This window comes from Paramisgurnus dabryanus, chromosome 18, assembly GCF_030506205.2.
Source record: "Paramisgurnus dabryanus chromosome 18, PD_genome_1.1, whole genome shotgun sequence".
NCBI classification, from domain to species: domain Eukaryota; kingdom Metazoa; phylum Chordata; class Actinopteri; order Cypriniformes; family Cobitidae; genus Paramisgurnus; species Paramisgurnus dabryanus.
In genome coordinates, this window is record NC_133354.1 from 4,593,765 (window position 1) to 4,608,243 (window position 14,479).

The 14,479-nt window shown below is 37.0% G+C and overlaps 1 protein-coding gene across 1 annotated transcript in view; it reads left to right on the top strand.

Annotated features, from left to right (window-relative positions):
• Window positions 1–1,700: 1,700 nt before the first annotated feature.
• The window catches only part of shc3 (SHC (Src homology 2 domain containing) transforming protein 3), a 28,374-nt gene continuing 15,595 nt past the window's right edge, over window positions 1,701–14,479 (top strand). The window contains exons 1-2 of the mRNA XM_065243810.2: window positions 1,701–3,923; window positions 12,907–12,977. Coding sequence (XP_065099882.1) covers window positions 3,363–3,923; window positions 12,907–12,977 — 632 coding nt within the window. The 5' untranslated portion in view covers window positions 1,701–3,362. The remainder of the gene's footprint in view (window positions 3,924–12,906; window positions 12,978–14,479) is intronic.

Here is a 14,479-nt window from a genome sequence, read left to right on the forward strand (position 1 = left end):
GCTGTCGAAAGATTAATCGCGATTAATTGCATTCAAAATAAAAGTTTGTTTTTGCATAATATACTGTATGTGTGTGCACTGTGTGTAATTATTTTGTATAAACACAGACATATATTGATATTTTTATTATATAAATATATAAAAAATTATAAATACAAATGTTCTCAAATTTACCGAGCCCCTAAGGTAACACTGGAGACAAAAAAATCTAAAGTTTAGTTTCGTTTAAGTTTCGTGCTCACGTGAAACTTTCATGTTCTCACGCGAAACCTTCATGTGCAGATTTTTTTAAAAGTTTAGTTTCGTGTGCGCACGTGAACTACCGCGTGCGCACATGAAACTTTTGCTTTCACGTGCGCGCAACTAAACGTGATAGTTTATATATATATATACCCAATTATACACACACAAATATATTATAATATATGTTATAAATATACACTCTTTTATTTTCTACAGTACTATAAATACAATGCTAAATTTTTTCCATTTTTATGTAAGGATACTTTTGATGAAGTAGTCACTGTAAATACAAGTGTGTATTGATGACTGTCATTATTTTACATCACTGGGTACAGTGAGGCGTATAGGTTTATGTCGCAAAATTCGCAAAATTCACAACTTCCTCTCTTCCGGGTTTTCTGGGTCTTTGACGGCATTCTGTAAAACATTTCCCTGCCAATGACGAGTTTTTACGGTAATCTGTAATTCTGCTATTATCCACTAGATGGATATGCAAAATAAAATTTTAATGACATTTTAAGCTCCGTGTATGTTTTGTTTAAGGTGCAGTGTGTAAATTTTAGCGGCATCTAGTGGTAAGATTGCGAATTGCAACCAACGGCTTAGTTCACTGCTCACCCCTCGCTTTTGAAACACATAGAGAAGCTACGGTAGCCGCCACTGGACAAACATGTCATCGTCTGAGACAACTTAGTAAAAAAATTGTCCCTTAAGGGCTTCTGTAGAAAAATGGTGGCACAAAATGGAGACTTCCATGTAAGGGGACCCTCGGTGTATGTAGATAAAAAGGTCTCGTTCTAAGGTAATAAAAACATAACGGTTCATTATGAAAGGTCTTTATACACCCCTGATAATATAGTTTTGTATATTATATTGCATTTCTGTCAAGAGATCCTTCTAAAAAATTACACACTGCACCTTTAATCTTTCTGAATCTGATCTCTAACAAAATTCCCTTACAAAAATGCAATTATTTCAGCTTTTTGTTCAAAATTTTGTCTTTTTGAAAATTACCAAAAATGCTGGCAGGGAGTAAGCTAAGTGCGTAACGTCACATTAAAATGATCAATTGAGCACCAACACTATCTATATTCTAACAATTATCCACAATATGCTATTATTAAAAAATGTTTCAGGTGCCTGCCTCTTTGGGCATTATTCATTATACGGTATAACTCGATTTAGTTCAGACTGTATTCTTTGATAACCCTTCATTCATATGAATGTTGAAAATGAGCACTCAGGACATGTAGAGAGATCAAGTCACACACAAAATCTCCATTACACCCATGCGTCACGTCAGGAGATGTATCAGAAGTAGGTAGCATGGTCTTATGTATGATGAGAATGGTTTCACCCATCACCTGTGCTTCGAGTGGTTTGCCCCACTATTCAGCCAGCCTACCCTGAATGAGTCATCCTGCTCTTTCCTGATTGGCCGGTCGGGATCCATCCCGAGGGATTGCCGTGCAGAAAGCTGCCAAGGCCTGACTTCATTCACAGAATCGTCGGTATGCCCGTCTGCCTCTCCATTCACAGTCATACCGAATCATTTTAACCAGCACGGCTCTTTAGCATCCTCTGTTTCTCTCCTCAGCATCATTACTGCGTCGCCCTGACAACACCGAGCAAGGAGCTTATGTGTTTTTTATTGCTTGCTTTTGTCTCGGTGGAAGATACAAACCCTCTCTCTTTCTCTCTCTCTCTCTCTCTCTCTTGCTCTGTTTTTCTGTTTTTTTTCTTGTTCGCAGGCAGGCAGAAAAGCGAGTCGCAGGGAGAGACTGCAGTGTGATCGCCGCAGCCGCGCAAGAGCTTGTGAATGAGTGCCGCTCATGAGTCGAGCTCCTCTGGACATTCTTCATGAATGGCTCGTTTTTAATGTCGCTGTTTTTTTTTTAATGGGACTGAGAGATCTGACATCACCGTTTATGGTTCAAATGAATCTGGATGGCGTTTCAGTAAGATTGCATCTCGACATTGTGTGTTTGAGGGAGACGTTAAATTATTTAACAAAGCTCATTCAGGAGAAAAACTAGGCTTGTTTTGAAGGTCTTGCCGATGGAATTATGCCGATGTTTTGTAATATTTGAGGACGAACAGATGTGACGAGCTGTTGAACAAAGAGATTAAACCGTATTGGTCTTGAGGTTTAAATTTGACAAGGTTTTCCATAAACTGCGGCGATGGATAAGACAGGTAGAAACGACCAGATCGACAAGGTGGCGGGCGAAAGGTGATTGTATTTGAATTTAGATTATTCTGTAATTAATGCGGTGAATTATTATTTCGTAATCAATGACAGATTATGGTTTGGCGTCTGTGTGAGATGCTACTGAATGAATAAAATCTAGAAAATTAGTGATCGCCACAAACTCAAGTTTCTTTATGCGTACATTCAATTGAAAACCTTTCGCTTCTTATGCAATGTTGCATTGTTTTAGTCTTAACTTCATTCTGAGGTTTGATTGTTTTTGTACGATTGATGGATTGGTAGAGATTTGAACCGCAATCTTTTCAGTTATATGCTTTAGTTTAGTCGCATGAACCAAATCAAACCAGGAGGCGTTCCTACGGACAGGGCAAATTTTGAGAATTGATTGGTCCTACCGAGCTGTAAGTGGGAGTTTTTTTTGTAACAGAAAGTGCTCTGCAGTGTTGAGTGACTCTTTTGTTGAGAAGGGTCTCTCTCTCTTTCTCTCTCTCTCTCTCTCTCTGTCTCTCTCTCTCTCCCCGAGTGAGTCATGCATGTTCTGGGATCTGCCAGGATGCGGGGAGAGAGAGAGACATCTCTTCACTAGAGCTCTGTCTCTCTCCCTGCCATCTCTGGCCCTCTGTCTCTGTAGAGGAGCGACCTCGCGCTGCTTTTCTCTCGTCGTCCTCTTGTCTCCATGGATTCCGCGTTTTGTGGTTTATTTTTGGTCTCTGAGCTGCTGTGCAGCATCGGATTTTCCTGACAGTAGCGTCCACAGCAAAAGCCCTTCGCCACGATCAACACCATCTTCAGCCCAGCGAGCAGCTGCTCGCCGCCCGCGTAAGGACAGTTTCTCGGGTCCAGCATGCTAAAGAAGCGGACGGTCAGCCGGGTGTCCCTTCGTGCGTAGACCGGCATACAGAGGGGAATGCTTCACCGTGCTAAATACAACCGATTCCGGAATGAGTCAGTGACGTCCGTCGATGAGCTTCTGCACGGTCTCTCCATGAACGCCAAGGTCTCGGCCGTCCCGCCGTCACCACCCGTGGGCGACCCTCCCTACGCCCCGCCGGCCGAGGTCTTGCCCCCCGACCCCTCCGAAGAGTCTGGAACCACTCTGTGCACCCTCATCAACAAAGTCTCCAACCTCAAATTCGCCAACTCCTCCGGACTGCTGGGCATCAAGGGCCTGCCGTCCGCCGTCAAGGACCTGGCCGTGTCCAAGCTCCAGGGAGGGGCGGGGGGAGGCGGCTCCGGCAGCCCTAACTCATCCGCACTCCCGACGGGCAGCTCCGGAGCGCCGCACGTCCCGCTGGAGCCTGGCTCCGTGAGCTCTGGGAAGAAGGTGAGGATGGAAGAGCCTCCGCACGGTGGAGAGGGCTGGAACCTGGCCAGTGCCAGCTGCGAAGGGCTGGTGAATAAGCCGTGTCGCGGGTGGCTGCACTCCAGTGAAAAGATTTCCGGACCTGGAGTGACGTACGTCGTTAAGGTAAGATTGCACACTTGCCAGATCCCCTCTCGGATTTCTCTTCAGCTTTTTCTGTTTTTCATCAGAAAGAGAGAGAGAGATTTAAACAAAGGTAAAGGTACAGAATACAAAATCTTCCGGTCCGTGTGCTGGAACAGAGGGATTACGTGTACGGTTTGGAAAAGTGCAGCTGGAAGCAAGGTCACCGGTGACTCTGCTGTAAATGAAATGATGCTTTTCATGCCAAACGCACAGCTGATCGCAGAAGCACAGTCTGTTCTGCCACGTACAGTGCAGCATTTATTGGTAATCTGGTTTGTCTTTGTTTCTTACATGCGTGTACAGGTGGGCGGTAAGACCACAATCTTTGATCACAGTGTAAGGCCTTTTATTTTAATGTTAAGCAACAGTTCATGTGGTAGTATCTATTTAATAGTTCGTCATTTGATTCAGTCAAAACATAAATAAATGTAAACCAAAAGCAAACGCAAAATAAAAACAAATTTTGTGAAACAACTAATTCATAAATAAACAAACCTGTTACTGCATATCAGTTGAATCGGTTAATGTGGCATGTTGTTGCGCATAAAGAGATAAACTCTTAACGTTTCTTCATTGGTCTCTAGTCATCATAAGTAATGTCATGTAAATAGCAGTAATCTCTATCACCGAGATCTGCATGTGTGTAATTGGCAGACTTGTAATGTACAGAATGATATTAACACAAGCGAGTTATGCGTCACTTTCCGTTAAACAGGTGTGGTGGTCCGGTTGTCCGTGACTCTGGTTATTTTTCTTTACCTGCACAGATTTGATCTATTCAAATTATCTGCAAGTTTATCACATCAAAAGGGAAGTGCATGCAAATCCCGTAACCACGGCGACCGGTTACCAGAGCAAGCGGATGTTGTTCTGTTACTGTATTGTCTCCAAACATAATGATGTGTTGCTAGAGTTATTATTCTTGTATATGCGTCGAATGATGAAATAATATTTTGCTGGTCACTTTGTCAAATGTTTATTATCAGGTATGTGCACAATTCACCCCATTTTCTGTGCAGTTGATTTAAAATGCTCTCATATATTTATGAATTCCAGGTCTGTTGTAAAGTCTCTAAAGTAAAGTCGGCCGATATTTGTAATTTTTTATCACATCTGTTCGTTAAATGTATTGCTCGAAATGAAAAACACTCAAATGTAAAGCCTAAGTCTGACAGACATTAAAATGACCAATCATTATTTACTTTTTAACATGGCGTCATGTCGTGTTACACACTACAACATTTTGCTCCGCAGTAAAGTTTTATTCAAACAGTAACGTACACTGTAAAAAATTCTAATTCAAACTTGAATTTACAATTAAGTTTTAACTTTCTTGACTATTGAGGAGTTGCTATAAATTATACAAGTAAAGTAGTGCTGGACAAAGATTAATCGCGATTAATCGCATACAAAATAAAAGTTACTTTTTGCCTAATATATGTGTGTGTGCTGTGTGTAATTATTATGTATATTTAAACACACACACACACACATACATTTTTTTATGTGTATATACACTAGTCGTAGACACTTGAAGTAGATCAAAACCTTTTATAAAAGATGTCTTAAAACTAATAACCAATACCCATTCTCTTTTTAGGAAAATTTTTATAAAAATTTTTGATCCACTTAAAATGTATATTTAAATTTTTTATATATATATAATATAGAATATATAAAAATATAAATAAATATATATACACATGTAAATATTTCTTAAATACATACATGAATGTGTGTGTGTGTGTGTGTGTATTTATTTACATAATAATTACACACAGAACACACTTGTATGTTACGTTACAAATTATGTTGTATGCGATTAATCACGATTAATCTTTGCCCAGCACAAAAATAAAGTTGAATTAGCTTATTATTAGTTATTTCAAATTTATTTTATAATTTATAGCAACTTCAAGAAAGTTGAAATTAATTGTAAATTTAAGTTGATTAAACTTAAAAATTTAAGTGCAAGGAATTTTTACAGTATAAGGTGTCAGATCCTAGGTACAGATTTCTTGTAATTATTTTTCAAGTACTTAAAAAGAGTATATTTATAAATCTTATACATAACACATGTTTATTTTTCCCCCATTTTTCTGTTTCTCTTATTTACTGTAAATACATTTGTGTTATTTCTCAATATCGGTATCATTACACAACCCAATATCGGTCGACCACTAATAGTGAACGTGGACTTTTAATTGGAATTGTATGAGAATATCCGTCTGTCTATCGATAGTCTTATTAATGACATTTTATAAATCTTTTGAATTTTAACAAGCATTAAATACAAATTATAAAGCAATGGAAAATTATTGGTGGGAAATTATTAAACCTATTTACAATTAAGAAGACCTTTATTTGCTTTAAAAAAAATTGTGCTTTGAGCTCAGATTGGCCAGTGTCACATTTTAAGCGTGTTTACGATCGTTGACTGTAAACATGTTCAAGGCTTAATTTAGCTGAAGGTGACTCTGATTCGTGACAGATGAATCATGCATTATACCCTACCAGGTTTTTCTATCTGCTTCAGAATCAAAGAACAAACAATTTATTGGTTTATTAAAAAGGAACAACAGAAACAAATCGTGCTTTTGAAGCTCTTCGTTAGCGTTTGTTGTGTCTTTTTATTAGTTTGATGGTAAAAGTTGTCAGTGTCCATCCGTTCAAGACCACCATGGGATCTGGGTTTGTGTTACTTTTTACAGTTCATTTATTGAATGACCCTGAAGGCAGACACACAAACACACTATGGTCCATTTGACTAAAAGGACAGCTGTTGACATTGACTGACTCTGAACGGGATGCTGTTTGGATAGACAGTGGACTTTAGGTTGAATACTTGCTTGATTTAGTGATTTACAGCGATGGTAATGTTGTGGTTGTTGTATAAGCTTCTTTAATAATAACAACACTTTTCTATTTAACTGTACAGCACACATAGATAAGTACTGTTGACCTCATTTAACATTTCAGGAGCTGTGTATTATCTGCTATATGAAATCTAGCTTAACTTAAAGTGTTTCTGCATGTGAATTATGAGCCAGGACTACTAGGAAAAGATATTAACATCCAGCAACATGGCTCTGTTTTTATAAAATAAAATCACATATTGTTTTTTCGCCTAATAATAACGTACCTTCATTTAAAAACACCTTACTGACATATCTTAACATATATCATTGGCTTTGTTTTATAAAAACTACTTAAATATCCTAATATAACTAAACCCTAGGATTAATCTAAACCCTTCAAATGTCTCAACAAATCTTAAATACTTTATCAGTGAGTTTAACCAGATACTATGCAAAACATTGCCCTGACTCATTCATCCTCTTCCGCGCTCATTTCCTTTTGAGCTTTCATTCGAACACCGGCGAATTGATTTGGGCAATAAAAACCAGACAGTACGTCACAAATTTTTCATAAGCCACTTGAATAAACTTAACTAATCAGCACGTACATTGTTCATTGGTGAAATATTTGTGCTAACACTGGTAAAGGTAAATCTAAAAACCATTGTTAAACTGGATTTGTCTGTGGAGGTGAGACACTTCAGAGTTGCTCACTGCAGGTGAGGGGAGGGTTAGACAGGTGACTCATTCATTTAGTAAAGAGAAGTTAGTTAGCGAGAATCTGTGAGTGAGTCATTCAGCAGTGAGATGTGTTGATGTGATGTCACTGTTTATGTATGATGTCATCGACAAGGAGGGAATTGGTGTCGTTTCCTGCTGACACCTGATTTGCTTTTTTGCAACGCAAATTTTTATTAGATATTTAATTGTAGATGTAAGGTTGGTAATTGTATTATTATGTATTATACTATATTTATAATATCTAATAATAATCTAATATATTATACTGCATGTGTAGTGTTTATTTTTTTGGTAGACAAATCCAGATTGAATCGTCTGAATTCTATTGGCCGTTCCAGAGGTCACATGATTAAGTTTTATAGGTGTCTATAGTTAAGACTAAAAGGTCTACATGGACACAGACTTGGCTAGTTAACAAACCGCTTTCTCTTTTTTCTGAAAGGGCTGCACAAAATTGAAAAAGGCGGTATGCGATAACTTGTTTACCATTTTGGGGGCCCTAAGCAAAGTCCAAGGACCTGGGGCCCCCAACATTGCTTAAGGTTTTTCATTTGAATTGCACAACAGTAATATTGAGTGTATAGAAGTAAGTTAGACAAATATAAACCAGATTTATTTTATTTTGAACTGCTTAACATAACATAACATTTTTACAATTTGGTATAAGACAAACATTCTTGGTTTAAAGATGCAAATAGTGCACAATGTCTTATTCAAAATGATACAGAATTATTCTCTGTAAAAAAAATGAAGGTCTTGGTTTTACCTTAAGCCAGTGGTTCCCAAAGTTTTTTCACCGGCTCCCCTTTTGTACAAAAAATATTTTCAAGTCCCTCCTGGATCCTTTGCTTGCAAACTCCTTTTATAGACCGTTTCAGCAGTAAAAACATAAACAAGCGGCTGTCGCGGTCCGCACGTAACTTCCGGTAAACTCTGCTAAGAATAAATAACAACAAAGTTCTTTAAACGTTGTTTATTTATATAACAAGTAAAAAAACAACACATAGATTACCTAGGAAACCAAAACATTTGTTTTTTTCGACGTGGCATTCGTTCAAGAGATCAGTTTAGTAACTAGTCAGACCATTAAAAAATCGAAACCGGAAGTAAGGTTCGGATCCAGACACGTGTATCACGTGCGTCCGATGAAACTGTCTATAGGATGTATTTAAAGCAATGTAATTGATACAGAGTTCTGTAACTTCAGTCTGTGATCTTACTTAAAAAACTAAATGAGAAAAAAGGGGAAGCATTGGATTATGATTCAGACTGATCTAACAAACTAAATAAACAAAGACCAGAAAGAAACATTGTAAGTTGGTTATTGCCTGGGAATCACATAACTCTCATTTTCATTTTGCAGAAACAAACTTACTGTGAAATACAACGAGCATATAGACTAGACAAATACTAAAGATGAGATTTTGATGAGATACAGAATATGATTCATGTATTTCCTGCATTATTTAAACCTCTGTGTGGTGTCTTTATAGCCTATCATGTTTCTACCTGTATTTCACGACGAGTGTGGAACAAAAGATGACGTGTGTCACTGATCAAACCAAACCAACAATCACAGGTGTAAAGCCCAAAGTCACAAAAGTCAACTTGACGATCGAGTGAATGTTGTGCAGTTGCGAGAGCATAGTAGTGAACTTGCCTATATGTGCCCTCGCAAGAATGCTTTTCTGTACGTGATTATTATTTTCGCGCATACTCGCACATCTTTTGCGTTCGCGCGTTCTTTATATGAGTTGCTTAGATTTTGGTCTGAATAAACGCAATATACTTTCGAAGCTTTCCGCGCCCCCCCAGTTGGAAAACCACCACTGCCTTAAGCAAGAGTCTTAATTTTGTCCGTTGTCTGTTTTTTTCTATGTATCTGGGCCGAAATCATTAAATAAGTTAACTGCTTGTGGTCAGCTTGTACACTAGATGTCACCTTGGGGTTCTAAGTATGCGTCAAAACCTTCGCCATCTTGCAACAGGGGTCTTGTCATAGGAAGTAGCTAGGTAATGCTGCTATCTCCGCCTGTACTTTGAATTCATGGACGATGATGGACTTTTGTGCTGTGTATGGATGTTAGGCCTACTAGCACTATACATTATAGTTAGAAAAAGTAGATTTTCTTAACTCTTTCCCCGCCATTGACAAGATATCTCGTCAATCAAGAGAAAACGCTTCCCCGCCAATGACAAGTTTTTCCGTCTTTCCGCAATACCGCTATTATCCACTAGGTGGCGCCCTTCCGCAACTTTTTAAACCCGGAAGTATTGCCCAATGGCAAGGGGCTGCATGTCCGTGTCTGTTTTAAAGGTCGCGCTGAATGGGATCTCTATGAAAAGTCCGTCATAAAAATGGAATTATCTCTGCTTTTTGCTCAAAATATGGTGTTTTTGCAGAAACCTACCCATATTCAAAAGCTGATTACAAAAGAACCACTGAAGGTAGGATGAAACGGTTTTTTTTGTTTGAAAGCAGAGGGTCTGTTCTTTCATTTGGTATATTGTATGTTTATATATTTGAAGAAGAACATTTTCTGGAAGACATTAAACTTTTGTGAAAATCATGAAAAACGCTGGCGCTCGCTGGCAACTTTTTTTAAAAACGCTGGCGGTGAAAGAGTTAATATCAAAACTTAAAAATTGTTTCTGGACTCAATGCTAAATACATGTCTGACGTTGGAACGAACCAAAAAAAAAAAAAAAACTTGACGTGACGATTTATGATGATTTTAATTCCGTTACACCATTGCCTACAATGATGCTGATGCAGGGCTCCCGTGTTTCAAAATGGCGCCTCTATTTGACGCATTCGTTCCAATGAACTGCCGTAGAAAAGGCGACATCTAGTGTACATATTTATGGAGGCTAATAGGGGCCCCCCAAGCCCGCGGGGCCCCGCGCAATTGCGTGGTTTGCATGGTGGGTAAACACGCAATTGCTTGGTACGCTATGCGATATTATAATTTTTTAGGTTTATAGCATCCAATTAAATAATATTATAATATTTTTAAAAATCACAAATATATAACCTACATAGTTTTTTGTAAAATAAAGCAGAATCTTAAATGTTGACTTTACATAACTTTTTAAGTATTAAAGTCATTCAGTTATTGTGTACCATTGCAATATTAACATAATATTTAATATATTTTGCAGCCCTACTTTCTGCTGAAAAATTTTAGATTGTGTGATTTATTGTGCGTTGTGTGTGTGTGTGTGTGTGTCAGGGGCGTCAGTTTGTGTCGAAAAGTGGTGGGGACAAAAGATCAGATGAATAAACATTACAGCAGGACGGGAAAAATATTGAATAACGGCGCATCAAAAATGGGCATAGTTTAGGCCAGTCAACAACACAAAAATATTCAGCATAAAACCCTCAACAATGTTGACTGCACATGAAACAGTCCCTGCAACACCAGCTCAACTGAACAAAGCATCACCAAGGGATCATACTATAGACCGTTTCAGCGGTCACAACATAAACAAGCCGCTGTCGCGGTCCGCACGTAACTTCCGGTAAACTCCGCTTATAATAAATAACAACAAATTCTTTAAACATAGGTTATTTATATAACAAGCAAACAAAACAACATATAGACCTACATACCTAGGAAACAAAAACATTTGTTATTTTCGACGAGGCATTTGTTCAAGAGATCAGTTTAGCAACTAGTCAGACCATTAAAAAAACGAAACCGGAAGTAAGGTTCGGATCCAGACGTGTATCACGTGCGTCCGATGAAACCATCTATAGAAAACAGCAGCACGTTAAGTAAATGATTACAAAGAAATTAATTAAATTTGTAAAAGAAAACACACCATAAGCACACAACGCAACATATGTGACCCTGGACCAAAAAACAGTCGTACACTGCAAAAAAAAAATTTCAAGAAAACATTTTCTTTGTATTTTTGTCTTGTTTTCAGTAAAAATATCTAAAAATTCTTAAATTAAGATGCTTTTTCTTGATGAGCAAAATGACCTAAGAAAATAAGTCTAGTTTTTAGAGCAAAAATATCAAATGTAAGTGATTTTGTGCATAAAAAATCTGCTAATGGGGTAAGCAAAAAATCTTGAACATTTTTTTAAACACTAAATTCAAGAAAAATTCAAGAAAAAAATTGCTTACCCCATTGGCAGATTTTTTGCTTGTTTTATGCACAAAATCACTTAAATTTGATATCGTTGGTCTAAAAACGAGATTTTTGCTCATCAAGAAAAAGCATCTGAATTTAAGATTTTTTTTATATTTTTACTGAAAACAAGACAAAAATTCTTAGAAGTTTTTTCTTGAAAATCTGACTTTTTTTCTTAGTATTTTTGTCTTGTTTTCAGATATAGAAAATATCTAAAAATTCTTAAATCAAGATGTACTTTCTTGATGAGCAAATTTACCTAATAAACTAAGTTAAATTTTTAGACAAAAACTCTACAATTTAAGTTAATTTGTGCTTAAAACAAGCAAAAATATCTGCCAATGGGGTGAAAAAATTTTGCTTAAAGGAACAGTATGTAAGAAATTTATATCAATTAATCATTAAATGGCCCTGAAATGTCACTAGACATTAAGAAATCCTTTTCATTTCAAATACTTATATCACTAACAACAGCAGTCCGGCCAGGATATTGTCATTTAAAAAGTGGAGTTGCAGCCCTCAACTGATGTTTATGTTGTCGTTTGGTATATTGGCCACCAGCTGTGTGATTGCAGTACCAGTTTTAGCCACACGTTTTGTGATTGCAATACCAGTTTTGGCCACAATCCTACATACTGTTCCTTTAAATTAAGTGTTTAAGAAAAAAGAAATCTTGATTTTTTTTTCTCACCCCATTGGCAGATTTTTTTGCTTGTTTTAATCACAAATTCACTTAAATTGTATAGTTTTTGCTCTAAAAACTAGACTTATTTTCTTAGGTCATTTTGCTCATCAAGAAAAAGCTTTTTTATTTACGAAATTTTTAGAAATTTCTACTGAAAACAAGACAAAAATACTAAGAAAGTCATTTTTGCAGTGTAAGTCGCACAGGTATTGTATGATTTTTCAGAACATTTTAAGCAAATGCTTTCAAAAAGTGGTGGGGACAAAATCAGTCATTTCAAAAAGTGGTGGGGACATGTCCCCAGCGTCCCCAGTGTAAATGACACCTATGGTGTGTGTGTATTGTGCGTTGGGTGTTTATCAGATTAAAAAACAGACTGCACATGAAATCAAAGTGGACCCATGTTTTTTTCTCTGTTAATGATTCATCACTGCACATTATTGCAAAGATAAAAATGTTTTGATCATTTGTAAATCGTTTGTTTGAATGTGATTAGCAGCTATTTTAATGTGATCTTCTTGTTTTTCTGCTTTAGTACTTGGGCTGTATTGAAGTTCTTCGGTCCATGAGATCTCTGGACTTCACCACGCGATCCCAAATCACACGGTAATGTTCAAAATGTGCCATACCTCCTACAAAACACGTGAACACGCAGCCCATTTATGTCTCATGTCCGTCACCACTTTAAAGTAAAAAGTGAATAACATTACCAAAATAACAAACATAGCTGTTTTAAATCAGAATGAGATACAGCACGTTTTCGGTGGTGTAGACGTACTAGTTTGCTTGTAATTTTGAAAACATAAGTATCGTTACGCTAATTCGTAAAGGAACACAAACTACATAAGGAACACAATGTTTCATCAAAATACAATATCTGACTCAATCTAAATAAAATCATGCAGCGTACCTACCTTTCCAAAAGAAACACTGCAACAACCCTTTCAGACCCTTTGCCTCCCGCAGCTGTTTCCATCTCGTGGAAAAGCAGTAAAGTTACAGATGTTAATTCAGGTTTTTACTGTATGCTGATCCAGATGGTTTTTGTTGTTTGTGACTTTTGTGCATGTTGTTAGTTTCCAGAGCGCACGTAACACGCTGATGATGTCATGCAAAACACGTTCACAGAAGATGAGCAAAAATTGCATGCGTCAAATTCTTGCATTCGGTCTGAATTCAAAGATTTTTTTGGTCCTACGCCTTCCACAGCTGACTTATATTTATACTAAGACAACTTAACATTGCTATCAGGATGTGATGAGACTTTCACCCAGCATAACGAAAAATGTTTCTGGATCAAAACAGATTCCCTGCCTTTAAAGCTACTTCAAAAACATCCCTCATTGCTTAAAACCATCGAAACCATCAGCTGAAACTTGATGCAGACTTTAAAAACGACATGAACCTTTGACGTGCTATTTTCAGAAAATTGAAAAGATGAATTATTTGGATTTACTGCAACACAAAGATAATCATGTAGATTATGAAAGTACACAGTTACAGTGCACAGCATGAGGCTTTTGTTTGCTGACAAGTTTTTTGTTTTTAAATTAATGTATTTTATTGTAACTTCATAAGCTAAAAGTGACTTTGTAACGCACTTTCCCTTGACAAATTTCTCTTAAAAAATTATTATTTAAAAGTTTTGCACAATACTCAAAACTAGTATTTGAGATTTGGTCTTGATCACAGCTCTTCACACTTCTGTTTGTTTTCTCAAACTAATTTTTTTTAACCGATTGGTGTTCCTCTACTTTTCATTCCACTTCATCCATTACAAAATGAAGTAAACCCTTAGGCATATGTACATGCACTGATTTTTATATGCACTTTATCTTTGCAAAGCTGAACGTCAAGCATTAGTATCAGCCTTTAGATCAGAATGTTTTTCATCATGATAAGCAAATTCATTCAGGTGTGTCCAAATGTTTAATGATCGTGTAAATGTATTTATTTGATATATTTATGGCTATCATACTGTGGTTTTAGGTTACATCACCGCTCTCATCATGTTGTCTTTTAAACTTTCCATATCCTCTTTGTATCTGGTGTCAAATATTAATGTATTTTTGCTAAAATGAGCACATGTCATGTGAATGTAGTCGTCC